The 18,223-nt window shown below is 42.1% G+C and overlaps 2 protein-coding genes across 3 annotated transcripts in view; both read right to left on the reverse strand.

The window, feature by feature from the left end:
* LOC308385445 (uncharacterized protein) overlaps positions 1-18,223 on the reverse strand; it is a 227,905-nt gene that overhangs the window by 146,042 nt on the left and 63,640 nt on the right. The gene's annotated exons all lie outside the window — the stretch shown is intronic.
* Positions 1,626-17,747, reverse strand: LOC308385449 (uncharacterized protein). Of its 2 annotated transcripts, XR_013969513.1 has the most exons (5): positions 17,639-17,747; positions 14,784-14,889; positions 5,835-6,680; positions 2,630-5,509; positions 1,628-2,599 (listed from the first exon to the last, which is right to left on the reverse strand). XR_013969513.1 is itself a non-coding variant. In XM_080864355.1 (4 exons), exons 2-4 carry the CDS (start codon positions 14,799-14,801, stop codon positions 4,817-4,819), a joined length of 1,557 nt encoding a protein of 518 aa, XP_080720481.1. In that variant the 5' UTR covers positions 14,802-14,889; positions 17,639-17,747; the 3' UTR covers positions 1,626-4,816. The 2 variants fall into 2 exon arrangements, 1 of the variants encoding a protein (XP_080720481.1); XM_080864355.1 differs by having other exon boundaries at positions 1,626-5,509.

An 18,223-nucleotide genomic window follows, 5' to 3' on the forward strand; every position in this document is an offset into this window, starting at 1 on the left:
GTGTTTACGTTTATTATTATAATTACAAAATACCACAGTTTTTGTCTTGGTTGGATCATTTTATGTGGTTGTATTTATCCGCGATACCTTAAAGGCCGGTCCGTGTCCGACATAAACCGGTCTGTGGCGCACAAAAGGTTGGGGACCGCTGCTGTACAGCATGAGGGTTAATAGGACCGTACTCATATGAATATGATGTGTAAATTGATTTATTCTTCTTGATTCATTCTCAATCATCCAGGAAAGTAAATCTCCAAAAAGTTGATTCTGTTCATCTGGACGTTGCATTTTGTGGGAGAAACGTTTCGTCACTCATCCAAGTGACTTCTTCAGTCTCAGCTGACTGCAGGTTTCCCCAATCTTATAAACAGAAACCAGCCCACTGAAGGAAAAATGGGCTGGGAGGTTCCTTAATCTTAATTATGCAAATTCTCATGACCATTGATCAACCACTGACCAAAACCCACTGATCAATGAATACTGATCAATGTCCATGAGTACCATTCACAGAGAGTTGGGGAATGGCTGCAATCACAGCATTGTAAGATGGCGAAAGATGTACCCTTAGGCCCCCTCCTCGATTCAGAGATGGTCTTTCCCTGTTCACGTAAATGGCCTCCTTGACTCCGCCCTCAAACCAGCGTTCCTCCCTGTCCAGGATGTTACATCCTCATCATTGAAAGAGTGTCCACTGGCCTGTAGGTGTGAATAGACTGCAGAGTCCCGGCCTGACGAGGTGGCTCTTCTGTGTTGTGCCATCTGCTTCGCCAGAGGTTGTTTAATTTCCCCGATGTATAAATCCTGGCAATCCTCCTGGCACTTAACAGCGTACACTATGTTACTCTGTTTGTGTCGAGGGACCCGATCCTTAGGGTGGACCAATTTTTGGCACAGCGTCTTTTGAGGTTTAAAAGCCACAGAGACCCGGTGTTTAGAAATATGCGTCTCAACTGCTCTATACTCCTGCCACATATGGGATCACTACAGGCTTTCGCTTAGGCAGCGGTTGTCCTTCTCTCCTGGATCGGCCGGAGCTTTCTTTAGGTGCCTTTCCCGCTTTGACAAAAGTGCAGCTGGGATAACCACATTTACTCAGGGCCTTCTTGATGTGCTGTTCATCTGCCTCCCTGGCCGCTGAGTCAGTGGGGATGGTGTTCGCTCTGTGTTGTAGCGTCCTGATGACACCCAGTTTGTGCTCCAGTGGATGATGAGAGTCAAACCTTAGATACTGATCCGTATGTGTAGGTTTACGATACACGTCAGCTTTTAGATGTCCCCCATTACTGATGGAAATCTCACAGTCTAAGAAGGCTAACCTGCCACTTTTCATATCCTCCCTGGTGAATTTGATGTGTCGGTCCACCAAGTTAATGTGATCTGTGAATTGTGGTACGTCCTGAGAGTTGATTTAAATCATGGTTTACTGTTTGGTCTTTGTTCGCCACAACATATCACCAATTCGAATATAATTTGATATATGAAATATTGAATAATGAATAATGAATGATGCTCATAGTCAGTAAAAGGTAAACTGGGTGCATTTTTTGGACAGAAATTCACTTTTAAAGTGTATGTATAATATAATACAGACATACATGAAAAAAATACACTCCAAAAATAGAAGAGTGTACAAAATATTATTACAAAAATTTGAAAAATTGAGACACCTTGGCCTATGGTACAATGTATACAATGTATTAAAAGATCTTTACTGCAGATACTACTATGGCCCTGCAGATTTTTTCTTTTCTTTTAACCTATGTCGCCTCACCTTGAGGTTGGTAAACCTGTCTATCACATTTTGGTGGTCAAGTCTCTCAAGCATCTCTTTCTCAGATGACATCACAGCCAGGTGCTGGAGTCTGCTTTGACCCATGGTCCTTCTCAGCCAGGTATGGAGCTGACGCAAGAGACTAAATGACCTCTCACAGCTACAGCTGCTAACTGGGTTTGTTAGGGCAACCTGAATAACAGTTTTCAGTGTGGGGAAGATCGGATTATCCAGAAGACTGTACAATGTTAACATATCTGGAATGACACCAGCCTCACTCTTGAGCTTCAAAAAGTTTTTGGCAAAGTTTTTTCCTCTGACTGAATTTCAATATAGTAATGCAGTGCCAGGGCTGACAACCCAGTTTGTTTTGCAGATTCTGTATAACAGCTTTAATATAGGGAGAACACAACTTCCAGATTGTAAAATTAGTTTTTTTTTTTTTCTTTTTCTGTTTTGCCTGTTAGTATTCCCCGTCTGTTTTCTTACCTGGTTCTTCCTGACCTTGTACTTTCTCCTCACGTTCCCCTCTTTCCTCTCTCCCTCTTTGGACTGACAGTCATACACAAATAGATTGTATTCAATTAGATGAAAAAAAAAAAAATACTATTAAGAGTACTAAGAAAAACGTCCTCTCTCAATGTACTTTCAACCAAAAGACAAATAACCAAACCACATGTACGTACATCTAATAAAGGATATAAATATTGAAACACTGATCCAACATTATCCTTTATTAAGGGATAATTTGACCTTACACCTTTACCTAAATGTAGCTTCTTTTTTTGAATAAACTTCCTCATATCCATTATGAACCAGGCTGTCTCTCTGCGCACACACACACACACACACACACACACACACACACACACACACACACACACACACACACACACACACACACCAGGAGTTATAAGGTTAATGGGAATCCAGTCAGTTAGCTAGTTAGTACCTTGGGTTAAATATCAGCACATGCAATATGACAAAATAACCAGTTTCTCTCATTACATTTCAAACAGGACAGTGGTACAGCAGCAGGCTACGGACAATGTTACGTTTTAGATTTTAAACAGGCTATAAATTTTAATACAGAGCAGGATGGATTGTAGGGTAGCAACACAGATAAAAAACTAATACATTGTTTTACAAGCCGTTCACCGAGTCCACGTCAAGATGCCATTCATTTAAGAGTTTATTAATTTTTGGAATTTAAATTGTGCTAACTTCAATGCAGTACCATTAAAAATAAAACATATTAGAACTCATTTTTGTTGGACACAAGAACAACTTAAGCATATTTTTCGGGAGCTGAACTAGGGCTTACAAGTTTGTTGTGCGTGTTGTAAATCCAGAGCAAAGATATCCTCTAAATCAGCGTAGCACATGTGCAGCTGCTGGGATTCACTTAAGCATTCGGCTCGTCGCTGTTGCAGATTTTTCTCTCGCTGTTCTGGCTCACAGCGCTGCAAGCACAAAAATAAATATCCCCAAAGGTGTGAAAGGGAGCTAATTAGTAAGAGTATTGTTACTCTCCCCAGGAGTAGTCCAGCAGTAGAAATCAGTCCAATAACAAGGTGTGTAACATCTAGCAGGGTGACAGAAAAACCCAGGGTAACTTCTAAGGACCTCAACGTCTCTCTCACATTGCGTTTTTTAAACATGTTTCCATTTGTCACTTCAGTCTTTACTCTGAAATACAGGAAGAGAAATTGTGGCTGAAACAATTTCTCATGAAACCAGGGGTGTGGTCCAACAGTCAGTTTGGTGAGGAAGGCTCCTAACTGAGAGAAGTGACCCAGAAGTATCTGTGTAGCAGCCACAATGAATCAAGATCATGAGCTTTATTAACTGATCAAAGTCTCTTCTTTCATCTTCTGTATTATTCAGTTTGCATTGGTAATGCCCATTATTGTAATGCTTTTTTAAGATAAGCAAAACTTTCTTTTACTTTGGGTTAGCTGGGATAAGTGATGGATGGAGGGAATTTTACTTCAGCCACAGAAATCCTAAACAGGAAGGAGGAGCAGAGTTACAGTGGATCACTATCCAGCAGGGAAACAAGATTTATTTCAATTTCTTGGCCATGAGTGAGATTTACTAAGTGGGCAAATTAGTGAGATGATACCGTTCCAGAGTGATCTATTAATAGTGCACCAATTTACATTCAGAGATGCATGCAGCCAGTTCATTTCAGCATTAACCGGCTTTCTACCAACAGCAGCACAAAAACAGCAGATTCGATCATGGAGACACTGAATCTGCTAAACTAATTAAAACATTGTAAGTTCAGGTCTTCAGTTTACGTTTCTTTGTGAAAACAGCACAGCAAAGGAGACTCTGTGACGTTTTGATATAAGGTATAAATCTTCTGACCGAACCTGCTGGGACTGTGTGAGGTCCTGAGGCTAAGAGTAAGGATTTATCCACAGGAGAGCTGCGTTCTTACAAACCATCCCACTGTGTAAACCTGACATCTGTGGAACAGCTGAGCTGTATGATGTGTACAAGGACACAAAACATTATTTACCATCAGATCCCGAGCCCTCTATGTGTTAATCAAGACACTGCTGCTGTGCTACATCCATAAATAATGAATAAATTAGGAGCTGAAGCTAAAAGGACAGTTTATTTGTACCATCTTCATGTCAACACATTCAAGAACATCACAGATGAAAGAAACATTAAAAACTTCCACACTACACAAAGCAAGAAAAATAGTTTCTTCCTTTCTGTAGAAAAAACAGAAACATCAAACACCTCCAAGACTCTCTTTGAAAGAACTAAAAACCTTTATTCTCATGGTCCAATCATGAGTGAACTCCCCGATGAAGCCTTGTGTGCTAAAACATGTCAGAGTTTAAAGGTTAAACATGAGTTTCCAAAACGTTTTGCTGGAGAACAATGAACTATTTGACTGAGTTTCAATTATTTACAGACGAGCAAAACCAGGACGGAGAAAAAAGGACAAAACTGACTCAGTAAAATGACAGAAAATAAGATCCCATGTAAATCTGTATTATGTAGAAGTTCAGCCCAGCAACCAGTTCAGTTCAACACAAGTTTAAATGATTCTATCTGAACTCTGTGGAGCCTGATCTCAAGCTTTTTGAGTCTGACACTGAAACCAGAGGATCTTTCTGTCTCTTCAGATTCACTGTGATCCAGTGATGGGAGTGATTTCAGCCCTGAGTGATCACGCTGATGTTTGCACAGAGCAGACAATGAGGTGAATGTTTGGGCACATTGGTAACAGTGAAACAGTTTATTAGTAACGTGGGATCGTTTGTGTTCGGAGTATGATCTGAGATTCCTGAAGCTCTTGTCACACTGGTCACAGCTGTAGTTTCCTTCCATGTGTGTACGTTCATGCTTGTTACGATTACTTGAATATGAGAAGCTTTTGTCACAGTGTCTGCACTTGTATGGTTTCTCTCCTGTGTGGACTCGTTTGTGTGTTTTAAGCTCACCTGCAGTGGTGAAGGATGACCCACACTGATCACAGAGGTGCTTTTTAACCCCACTGTGAATCAGTTCATGTCGTTTTAAGTGATGTGATGTGGTGAAGGTTCTCCCACATTCTTTGCAGTATTTCAGTTTATCTCCAGTGTGTCTACCTTGATGTCTTTTGAGGGTCTTTTGCCGACTGAAGGTTTTTCCACAAAGGTCACAATGAAAGTCTTTCCCACCACCACAGTGATGACAGGGTTGAGAACTGGATCCATCTGTGTCGCTCTGCTTCTAAACAAAGACACAAAGACAGTGTAAGTCAGTCCTTCAACATTTTTATCCTGAACGTCGCCTGAAATAAAGAGCATCTCTGCAGACGTCCAATTACATTTGACTGTTTCAGTTAACACACTCAGTTTACTGGGCTGCAATAACTACAATACTACCACCATAATACTACAGTAATACTAAAATCATAACTGACATGAAAATCTGAATAATCACTCAGAGCTGCTTTTCCATGCAGTAGAATTGCTAACATGCTAACACAGTTTAATGAGCAGAGTTGTTCCAAACAGTCAGGCTAAAATGACAAGATAACAATATAAATACATACCTCACAGTAACTGCACTTGAGTCTCTTTCTGGTGTGGATCTGTTGGTGTCGTCTCAGGTAATGTGGAGATTTAAAAGTCTTCTCACACAGGTCACATTTATAAGGTCGTCCCTCAGTGTGGATAAACATGTGTTGTTGTAACTGTGCGTCTGTAGCAAAGTATTTGCCACACTGTTCACAGCAGTACACATCATGTCTGGTGTGAATGCGTAGGTGTGTATTTCGGTTCCCTATCTGGCTGAAAGTTTTTCCACAGATGTCACAGCTGTATGCCTTAATTCCAGAGTGGGTAACTAGATGATTCTGTAAGCTGCTACTGTGAGTAAAAGCTCTGCCACACTGATCACAGCTGTACGCTTTAACTTCATTGTGGATGAGTTGGTGTGATTTTAGGGATTCCTTCCAGGAAAAAGACTTTCCACACAAGTCACAGCTGAACGGTCTCTCTCCAGTGTGGATGACCTGATGCTGTTTTAGTTTATCCTTCCTAGCAAACTCCTTCCCACACTCGTCACAGCTGTATGCCTTAATTCCAGAGTGGGTAACTAGATGATTCTGTAAGTTGCTACTGTCAGTAAAAGCTCTGCCACACTGATCACAGCTGTACGCTTTAACTCCACTGTGGATGAGATGGTGTTGTTTTAGGGAATCCTTCCAGGAAAAAGTCCTTCCACACAAGTCACAGCTGAACGGTCTCTCTCCAGTGTGGATGACCTGATGCTGTTTTAGATGACCCTTCAAAGTAAAACCCTTCCCACACTCGTCACAGGTGTGTTTTTTCTCTCTCTTTCTTGGTTGAGGTTTGTCGGCCTCCTGAGAGCGCCGACTTCTCGCTCCATGTTGGTCCTGCAGTGACAGAGATACAAACAGAGGCAGTGAGTGAAATGCAGTCGTGGAACAAACTCAACCTTCAAACTCCCTCCATTAACACTCGTTTTAAACCTGAAGGTGGAGTGTGGCACCAGGTGGGGATAAGAGACCTTAAAGGTCTCTTATCCCCACCTGCTGGTAGTTCTAACACATTACATCCAACCTGCTGTTAAAAATAATTCGTTCCTCTCAGTTCCCATCTAGACCTTCTTATCATGACTTTGATAACCTTCTATTGCCTCCGCCCTCATTACAGGGCCTGATCTCCTGTTTGTATGGGAGAATATGTTCCTTTGGCAACTCTTCAATCTCGGCTATTAAATTGGCATGGGAGCAGGATCTGGGGTGTGTGATTCAGGATGACTCTTGGGATAAAATTCTTTACCGGGTCCATGGCTCCTCATTCTGTGCCAAACATGGGCTGATTCAATGTAAGATTCTGCACCGTGTACATTGGACTAAGGCCAGACTAGCTCAAATATACCCCAATCTTAGCCCTGACTGCGACCGTTGTCATCAAACACCTGCCTCTTTAATGCATATGTTTTGGTCATGTTCATCCCTCAAACAATACTGGATTAATATTTTCTTGATTTTATCTAAGATCATCCAGCTAACCCTCCAACCTGTGCCCTTAACTGCTTTGTTTGGGGTTCTTCCTGATTCAGTTGCCTTGCCGACGCCTCAAGCGGATCTGGTCGCATTTCTCACCTTATTGGCAAGACGCAGAATATTGCTATGTTGGAAGTCCCCTTCTGCCCCATCCTGGGAAATCTGGATCAGAGACGTTCTGCATTTTAGCAAACTCGAAAAGATTAAATTCACCCTGCGCGGGTCTACGGCCAAATTTTTTAAGACCTGGCAACCCTTTTTTGATCATGTTCAGACTTTGCGGTCTCGCAATGCTCCCAATTAGCCAGCTCAGACTCTATCATATTTTATTTTTTCTTATCTTATGTTCAAGTAAGAGGCCTAAGTTTAAGTATATGGATTCTATTGTGCCTGCGTTCTATGATGGTATTTATTTAACTACTTTATACATATTTCTTTTCTCTAACAGAATTGATTTATCCCTATAACTAAGTTGACCATTTATCATGTGTGGGGTTTTTTTTTTTTGGTTTTTTTTTTGTTTGTGCGTTTTGGTTTTTATGTGTCTGTGTGGAGGTGGGGGTTTTGGATACTCTCCACATCTCCCTTGTACACTCAGGAACTGTTGTCTTGTACCCTAGGGTTTGTTACTAGTATTATTAGATTGGATTTTTTCCTTTTTCTGTTTGTACACCCACTGGTACTGCTATAATTATGAGGTGGGAGTGTATGTCTTATATTGCTTTATGTTCTTTAAAAAGAAAACGGCATATTGTTCAATTTGTCTTTTGTAAAAGTCGATGCAAAAACTTTAATAAAAATATCAGGCTGGAAAAAAATAAAAATAAAATAAATAAATAAATAAATAAATAAATAAATAATAATAATAATAATAATAATAATTCGTGACTGTTCAAACACTAAAATCATGCCCATCCCTCCTGATTGTGTACACACACACACACACACACACACACACACACACACACACACACACACACACACACTTGTTGTTTCTAATGCATATTTCTATAGTTTGTATAGATTTATACATAATTATTCAGTGATAATAAATCCTATGTTTGTTTATTTGTTTATTCAAAAAGAACCCCATTAGCTTCCATGTTGCTCGTCTCACGTCAAATACTCACATAAAATATTATACAATAAAGTGGATTCAAGATATCCACATAATTTGGCTCTTACATCCACAGTGAGGTTTCACAATTGTTAAAACATAAGCAATCAATAATAATAATAATAATAATAATAATAATATCAATAACATTGAGACACATTGCACAAATTTCAAAAACAAACCATCTCTTACAATATTTACAACTAAAAGTTCTGTAAATCAGCTTTTAAATGTTCATTGAAGTTTTGAATAGTTGCTAATTCTCTAATTTTATAAGACAATTTATTCCACTTCAAAATTGCTCTAAATGTAACAGTTTTACAAAAGTTACTTTTAACTCGAGCATTTACTAAATTGCAGTTTGTTGAAAACTGTAATATGATTATGTATTTCATCTGGATACTGCAGCTGAGCAGAAATAAATGTGGTGTGTTTAAGAGAATTGCTTTCTTTATAACTACAAGTAAGCCATAGAATATTTTAGCCTGGAAGCCAAGAAAGTTCATTATGCATTTTATCAATATTAGTGTAGTATGAACATCTTTTTTTTTTTTTTTTGCCTGTCCCGTTTGGCTCTTTTGCCATCAGAATTGTTGTCTAAAGGCAAAGAAAGATGCCCAACGGATTTACTTTACCAAATTGACCATCCCAGCCTTGCCGTAATGGTCCATTTGATTCACCTTTTATTGTTTATTTTATTTTCACTTACTGAATACGGGACAGACTTGACTGGGGGAAAGAAGGGGAGAAAGAAAGAGGGAAAGAGAAACAGCTGAGAAGAGGGACGGGGGAGAAGGGCAAAAAACAAAAACCAACAGAATGGGCAGAAAAAGAAGAAAAAATGCATATATCAATCACCTGGATCACCTGTTGAGAAAGAAAAAAGAAAACAAGCAGAAGAGAACAAGAGTAATAGAAAAAACAACATCACAATGATATATGGGAATATGACAGTAAATACTAAATATTAAACATTATTGTGCAGCTCATAAGATCAACAGAACACAGTGTGCTTTGAGGTAGGAGCCAAAAAGGGTGTAGTTTGTGGGTGTGATCACCCGTGTGTACACCTGTGAGCATGGACGCGCTTGTTTTTTTAAAAGGTTCCTTCATGTAATGATCTGCTAGGGGGGGGGGGGGGGGGGGGGCACAGCCCCGTCCTCCAGGGCATGAAGCAGGTATGGAGGAGATCAAAACTCCAGACATCCAGAGGCCCCCAGAACACAAGAGACCAAGGAAGACCAACAGAGGGGCAGCTGCGCCACTGTCCCAGAAAGAGCTGAGGAGAGTCCCAGATGAGGGCTCACTCAGCAGCCGCGGAGCAGAAGCCAGGGGGAGTTGCAGTGACGCGCCCGTGAGCTCCGCCGGCAGCCAGCCGTGCCTGAGTGACCGAGCACCAGGCCGAGAGGCCGGGGGCACCCCACCTCCGAAGTGGCCCGAGCGAGCCCCAGGCTCCAAGCCCCGATAAGCGGCCGCCAAGGAGTGAGCCGGTGTGTACCTGGACGCCCATCCCCGGACACAAAGAACCACCAACGCACCGACACCTGAGGGAGTCTGCCACTGGCAGGGGAAGTGGTGGTAGGGGGAGATAGGCCTCCAAACCTTGGAGGGCCTGAGATGTCCCCAGAGAGGTGGCGTCTGATACCCAACCTGACATATAGACACAGACATACAGGCACACACAGACACAAACATCCATTCCCACCCTCATGCTCTCATATGCACTTACTCCACACACAACCAACGTGGAGACAGACATAAAGAGACGCTGTACACACGATCACACTCCCCAAGCGTACTCTACGAACCGGGTCTAGGTACCCTTGCCCCTGGAGGGGGGAACTGCACCCAGACCCAGGTGGTGTTACCCTTTTGCCTGCGGTGGGGAGAGGCAGACCGCCCCGACTCCGCAGCAGCAGGGAGGCCCCATACTCCAGACCCCAGTCGGACGGCCAACTCCTCCTTCTAGCCCCCCCGCTCCAGCAGGCCGCAGAGAATGGGGGTGAGAGAAGACTCCAAAACCTCCCTCCACCCGCTCATTATATTGTTGATGCATGTGTGTTCTAAGGTGCATTTAAAACCCAGGAGGGCATGGAGCTACCTGCCAGAGAGCAGCAGGTAAGCGCATGGTCCCTCCTGCTAGCCCTCAATGTCTACGTGTATTTAAAATTGAGAGGTGGGCAACGACGCCAGGGGTGAGGTGTACACCCTGATGGTAATTTGGAATCCGTGTAGCGTGCCCACCCCCAAGATCCTATATGTATGTGTAATGAGAGTGTGAGTAATGTGAATGTCTAAGTTGTGGGATAAAATTGAGGCAGAGGCAGCCAGAAGGGGACAGAGGGGGGGGGGGGGGGGGGGGGGGGGGGGGGGGGTAGCCTCCTCTGCACCCTGGTGACACACCCCTACTCCAAGGCCCTGCATGTGTGGGTGGTTGTGGTGGAGCGGGAAGAGGGAGGCAGCTGGAGATGGGGAGGGAAGGAAGGGAGGGGCAAGTGACCCCGCTGACCCCAGTAGGCACCCCCATACGGTAATACCGGTATAATGATGGGAAACAATAAGAAATTCAAATATTACGATAGAATATGGGTAAAACACGCTTGCGCAGTGCTTTTGTTTTCATACGCACATGGAGGAAAAAGCATGGCGGCGACGGAGAATGAGAAGGGTGAAAGCGGATCGTTGAATGAAACAGATGAACCAGAATTGGTTTGTAAAAATGCTTCAACTTCAGTGGTGTGGAACTGGTTTAGCTTTCGTCCTTCAGATACACAACAAAGCACTATTTGTGGTAGAGCATGCTAGCAGGCCGTCGTTATTACCGTGTTTTTTGGAAAATACGGCACACTTAAAATCAATCCTTTGATTTTTCTGAAAATCGACGGTGCCCCTTATAATCCTGTGTGTCTTATGTAGGAATTGTTGTTTACCAAACTGTTGTTGGAAGAAGTTGCTGTTGGAGGCTGTTTTGGTACCATTCTTTATTCATGGCTGTGTTTTGGGGCAAAATTGTGAGTGAGCCCACTCCCTTGGATGAGAAGCAACCCCACACATGAATGGTCTCAGGATGCTTTGCTGTTGGCCTGACACAGGACTGATGGTAGCGCTCACCTTTTCTTCTCCAGACAAGACTTTTTCCAGATGCCCCAAACAATCGGAAACAGGCTTCATCCGAGAATATGACTTTGCCCCAGTCCTCAGCAGTCCATTCACCATACTTTCTGTGGAAGATCAATCTGCCCCTGATGTTTTTTGGGGGGGAGAGAAGGGGCTTCTTGCTGCCCCTCTTGACACCAGGCCATCTTCCAAAAGTCTCGTCTTCGCCTCACTGTGCGTGCAGATGCGCTCACACCTGCCTGCTGCCATTCCTGAGCAAGCTCCGCACTGGTGACACTCTGATCCCGCAGCTGAATCGTGTTTAGGAGACGATCCTGGTGCTTGCAGGACTTTCTTGGATGTGCTGAAGCCTTCTTAACAAGTATTGAACCTCTTTCCTTGAAGTTCTTGATGATCCTATAAATTGTTGATTTAGATGCAATCTTAGTAGCCACAATATTCTTGCCTGTGAAGCCATTTTTATGCAACACAATGATGGCTGCACGCGTTTCTTTGCAGGTCACCATGGTTTACAATGGAAGAACAATAATTTCAAGCACCACCCTCCTTTTAACATGTCAGATCTGCCATTCTAACCCAATCAGCCTGACATAGGCTGTATCCCAATTCAGGGTCTGCAGCCTTAAAGGCCGCATTATAAGGCCGATTGCGTCACAGCGACAGTGAGGCTGTCCCAATTCAAAGGCTGCTCGAAATGCAGCCTCAAATGCGTCCTTGATTTCCCTGAATTTTAAGGATGGGTCGGTGTAAACTTCATGCCCCAACATATACCAGACTTCATAGCGCGGCGGTGGATGTGGATAAGTTTGCCGAAAAAACTGCGAGTAAACTTTTAAAAGTGAGTACTGAATATTATTTCACTTATTTATGTGCAAATGTTGAACAATGAAGAACATTAAAACATTACTGTTGGCCACATGTTGGCAAAGTTATGTGACATTAGTGATGTTTGTACTAACTTGGTTTTAAAGCCTTTACTTTAAAATATTCACTGTTCAATAGTCGACCTTAATCTTACAGAGAATGTGATGATTTTGTGGATAATTAAAGTCAGTCATATATACACAAACACAACAAGCTGAAAGTCAGTGATGCTGCTCGGTTTGCAGTCCTGAACATCACGGCACAAGCAGGATTCACTGCACTGTTAATGTTAGCTATGTTATATTGCTGCCTCTGTTCGGTGGTGTCGAGCCAAACGCACTTTAACGTGTGTTTGAACGAGCTGACGGTTCACTCGTTAAGTTGAAAAAAAGATGCTTTAATCACAGGAGTCACACATGTGTCCACTGCACCATCTGGGAACTCTTCTTGTGTAGCACTCGTAATAACACAAACACTAAATCCTCCTTCTCTTGTGCTGTTTTGTAGCAGTGTATACACCTGAGACTGTCACCTGTCTGTCTGTCCTGCACTCTCTCTCTCTCTTTCTCTCTGATTGTGGAATAAAAGTATGAACATGTGTTTATAAGTTACACTTGTGTTTGAATCCTGCAGCTTATCACACATTTGATTTCCATGTGTGACAACTGCAAGTGTCCAGAGTGAGGACAGACTGAGGGACCCACTGCTGCACATCATCTGTGAGGCTTTGCACCCCTGATGATCCACCAAGACAAACTCAGCAATGTGTGAGGAAGAGGAGGAGGAAGAGCCAGCAGCAGCTGACAGATGGAGAGAATAGACAGACTGTTCCCTGTTTGTGAAGGACTGCTAGGAAAGTTTAACATAACTAATTGTCTGTCCTGAATCAGTCTTATTAGGTAATGTTCAAATAATTGTATCATTCCAGTGTTTTCAGTGTGGGAGAAAGTACTCAGGGCCTTCAAGTTACACACTATGAAAGGCAGAAACAAGTTTAATATTCAGAAACCTAAAGTCTGTATCAGCAGCAGAATGGAGCTAAAAATAAATGTTTGTTTCAGTTCTATGAAGCTTTGAGTATTTTGGATTAGTAGCACTGCTGTGTTTGTTGCATCATATTGCTGTAATTGTTTATATGCTTTATATGTTCTGAGGTAAGTTGATCTATAGTGTTGCATCATATTCTATAAGGATGTTATGTGTTTGTATACTTTCTGCCCAGTTTGACCCATTTAGCAGAAGCCAGCCTGTTTAAGGCTCTGATATCTATTCTGTGTGACTTAAAGCAGTTATGACATGGTCTGATTTTCTCACCCAATAAAGGAATATTTCATATATCAGTCTACTCTTCATTCTATCAGAAACAGTTATCACAGCTCGTACATTTGCTTTTTACACATATATGTAAGCATTGAGCCAAATTTAGTAATGCCAACAAATTAAAGGAACAATATTTGTCTCTTATATATGATACATCTATATATACACTGTCAAAGATACTAGTCTTTGAGTGAAGTGATTAACATAATAACTATATTATTGGCCATATTATAGTTACGTTACCAAAGTGAGATGACTTTAGTCTCATGAACAACATTAGCTAATTGTTATTTACCAGCTAAACTTAAAATGACTGTTCAGTACAGAAATGAAGCCCAACAATCATGTCCAAGAATACCACTTTCCCATCATCTAGATGTTTATACCATAAATTATCTGTCATATGATTAGAGCTGAGCTGGTAAAATGACCAGCTTGGTTCAGTGAAGAAAAATGTCTGATTGTAACCTGAGGGGTTTTTTTACATTAAGAAAAAGGCACCAAACATCAAACCTATTTAAGCCTAAACAGTAACAACATGAAAGTAGAGCAGGGCGATATGACCAAAAATATTTATCACGATATACATTTGAAAATTTGTGATAACAATATAACTGACGATATAATTGAGGCGAGACAAAATACTTTACAAATCCACAACTTTATTAAAAATCCCATCAATGTAATTTCACTTAAACAAGCAGCTGTTTTTATGTGTATTAAAGTTATATAAATTTTTAACAGTGCAAATGCAAATTGCTTGCTGACAGTTTAACCAAAAGGATTTTCCAGAGGAAATTGGCTGACATTTGCTCCAAGGCATTTGTATTTTCACTGTTAAATTTTTATATAACTTTAATGCACATAAAAAACAGCTGCTTGTTTAAGTGAAAATACATTGATGGGGTTTTTTTGCACTGATAAAGTCGTGGAGTTGTAAAGTATTTTGTCTAGTGTCAATTTTATCGTCAGCTATATTGTTATCGCAAATTTTCAAATGTATATCGTGATAAATATTTTTGGTCATATCGCCTTGCTCTGTCTGTCACCTTCTGTGTTGAGCTCATTGTTTCCTCTGTAGTGGCTGAGCTGAGTCCAAGTAGCTGAAAATGTTCCTCTGCTGCTCCGTCAGACTCTTCTCCTCCTGCTGATCAGCTGGGACACAAAACAGATCTTTGTTAGGCTCCACACTGCACTGAAGAGTCAAAGTGTCTCATATGTTCAACAAATTTTTGCTTCCCGAGGTGGGCAAACAGACACAAAAGGTTTGAGCACCGATACCAAATTTAGCAGTATGCAGACCAGTAGCAGGAGAGACTGAGGCCTGTTATTAGAATCAAATGCCCAGTGGGCCGACACACCGATTTGCAGCGTTAAGACAAAGACAGCTGTGTTTTATCCTGGAATACATTTATTTTACATTTTCTTGAAATGTTTTTCATTATAGCACTTTTACCTCCAACTAGGGGTGCAACGATACACAAAATTCACAGTTCAGTTCTGTTCGATACTTTGGTGTCACGGTTCGATATTTTTTCGATACAAAAAAAAAAGTTCATGCCTTTTTAATTAGTCATTTATTAACATTATAAATATATATTTTAACTCAAAAGTACAGTTTTTAAATTTAATGTTGATGAAACAACAAAAATAAATAAATAAATAAATAAATCTGATTGAGGAATCACTCATCTTTGGAAAAGAGAGTTTATTACAGAGAAATGGCTCTTTCCAAAATAAAAGCTATTCTATACGCTTCTTCTGGGCTATACTCTCAGCAGCATATTAAACATATCAGGTCCCCATAAGGAGAATCATGTGCTAACGGCTGCCTAAATGACTCTGGTAACGTTTGTGGCATGTGTGCTTGTTGTTTTTGTCTGCTTCCACTTGTCTTTGCACTAGGATGATGTCGGCATAAATGTGTAGTCATATTCATTGTGTTCCCACTAGTGCTGTCAGCGTTAAACTCGTTAAAATGACGTTAACGCCATAACGCTGCAAATCTCCCTTAACGAGTTACCATGGATCGTGTGCGTGGGGCTGGACGGCATCAACATGTTAACGAGCTAACTGCGCTAACGCACTAGTTCCCACCAATTGAGCATTGCGTGGCACATCGGACATACTGTTTTACTTTTGTCCATGACGCGCTTACCATCAGGGTCATGCTTCACATGAACATCACGATAGTTTCAAACGCCAGATCTGAATGAAGGTGGGGGAGGTTCAATTTCAGGTAGCGTTGAGGCAGTTGCCATATTGCAATGAGCTTGGCTTCTGTCTTGCTAGCTTGCGCTGCGCTCAGTGGATCTGCACTCGACAGTGCAGCCTAGGCGGGGTAGTCGAACACAGATCTACTGAGCGCTCAACACAGACAGCATCGTTGGAAGAAAAGTTGATAAAACAAATAAAAGATTTTGTATTGTTCGATACATATGCATACCGAACCGAAAGCACTGTATCGAACGTATTTGTTTGTTTTGTTTTTTTAAAAACACACTCCCTTCACCTCTTCTACATTCTTATGTTTCTCCCAGAGCAGATCTGAGGGGCAGCCCCTCAGTCATACACATATACTTTTAATCTCACCCTTAAGGGGTGGTCCCCAGGAGTTTCACAGCATGGTTTAGAACAGTGGTTCTCAAACTGTGGTACACATACCACTAGTAGTACTTAGTCTCTCTCTGGTGGTACACGGAAAACCTCAATTTCTTTTTTAAAGACTAAACAATATGTAATTGTGGAGGTATGCAAAGATGACACAAGCGTTCCTGGGGCTCTTCTGGGAGAGAGGGTGGACCAGAAAACGTCTCCCCGAGCATGAGTCCTCTATAAAGAGCAGCTTATTGCCAGTGGTTGCGGCCACTCCTGCAAGTGAGTAGTAACCCTTTGCAGCCAGCAACAGTGAATTGGTAAAGCCAGCTGTCGGAGGAAGACTTGAGTGAAGAGGAATCCGCCTTCATCTGTCTCTAGCAAGGACAGTGTGCTCTACATGAGCTCAAGAGCAATACCGTCACCCAGACCCGAGAGAGAGGGGTTTCTCGGTCCGAGGGAGTAGCGCCGTAGACGTGGACAAAATTGTTGGTACCCTTCAGTCAATGAAAGAAGAACTGACCAGGGTGTCACTGCAGTTTGTCACACTGCGCACGCGCAAACACAAATGTCAGCGAAAAAGACGGCACAGCACATGTGTGATCTGGACACAAGCGATGGGAGCACAACTTGTAGAACTTTGGAAAGCTCATTCGAGCCTTTTCGATGTGGCCTCACAAAATTATCACGACCACAACAACCGTGAAAATAGTTGGATCTACACTGCTGCTCAATCACAGCTGCCTGATCAATGTTTTTCATTAGCAATTTAGCAAAGTTGATGGTGGTGGTGTGTCTGTGTGAGTGAAAGACAGAGAGGGAGAGCGAGCGACAGAATTTCCGTTATAACCTTCATTTTTATGGACGCACAGTGTGAGCACTCAGGTCGCATCAGAGCATCGGGCCGTATAGTGTGAGACCCTGCACCGTGACCTATGAACTTCTAACCCCTGCGAGTCAACGTACAGTTTGAGTAGGAGCTGAATCGCGCGACTGAAAAAAATCGCAGTGTCTGCCCAGCATTAGCCCACGTATACTACGCGATGCACGACGAAGGCCAAAATCGGGCCGATCGCCAAAACGGTCGCACGACTCAAAAATCGGCTCAAAATGGGCCAAAAATCGCACAGTGTAAGCCCAGCATAAGCCCAGCATTACACACACCCAGCTGTGGTTTCCTGTTTTGCTACACTCTGGAGAGCCTCGCCTTTAACGGTCTTCTCTCACAGAGAGCAACAGAAAGCGTCCTTCAGAAAACTTCGATAAACTCAAGATTGACTGAACAGTTCAAAGTTACCTTGACACTTACCTTTAGATGTGAGAGGTAGTGATGTGTCGAAGCTTCGAAGCGTGTCGAGTAATCTCGGGGGAATTTTTGTGACGCGCGTATCGAGGCTCGCTTTGATTACGTATGCAGTGACGTTCGAGGCCTCGTGGGCAGTCCGTACCACGTGACTGATTCAGGAACTGGCTCGCCGGTTCGCGCCAGATTCGAAATAAAATGGGCAGCAAAACACAGCTGATTCCCTCATCACGCTGTGTTGTGGAACTGGATTACCTACGTGCTACACAGTTACTTGAGCATTTCTTCTTCGATGGAACCAGCAAGGAAGAGATTTTTTTTCTCTTCTAATAAAGTATGCACACAGTAATAAATATCACAACTGATAAGTACCATAATATAAATAAACAACACTACAGATCCTATAATGTCTTTTAGTTTATTAAAAAGTGGAGCGCCACACAGTTTGTGTCATTATCCAGATGTACATAAGCATGATTACACAGTTACTAGGGGTGGGTTTTGATTATCGATTAAAATCGATTCTAGCTTGGATAACGTGATATTGATTCATTAAAATCCTGAATCGATTTTTAATATAAATTTATTTTG

Source organism: Rhamphochromis sp. 'chilingali', assembly GCF_963969265.1.
Source record: "Rhamphochromis sp. 'chilingali' genome assembly, chromosome: 18".
Lineage (NCBI taxonomy): Eukaryota > Metazoa > Chordata > Actinopteri > Cichliformes > Cichlidae > Rhamphochromis > Rhamphochromis sp. 'chilingali'.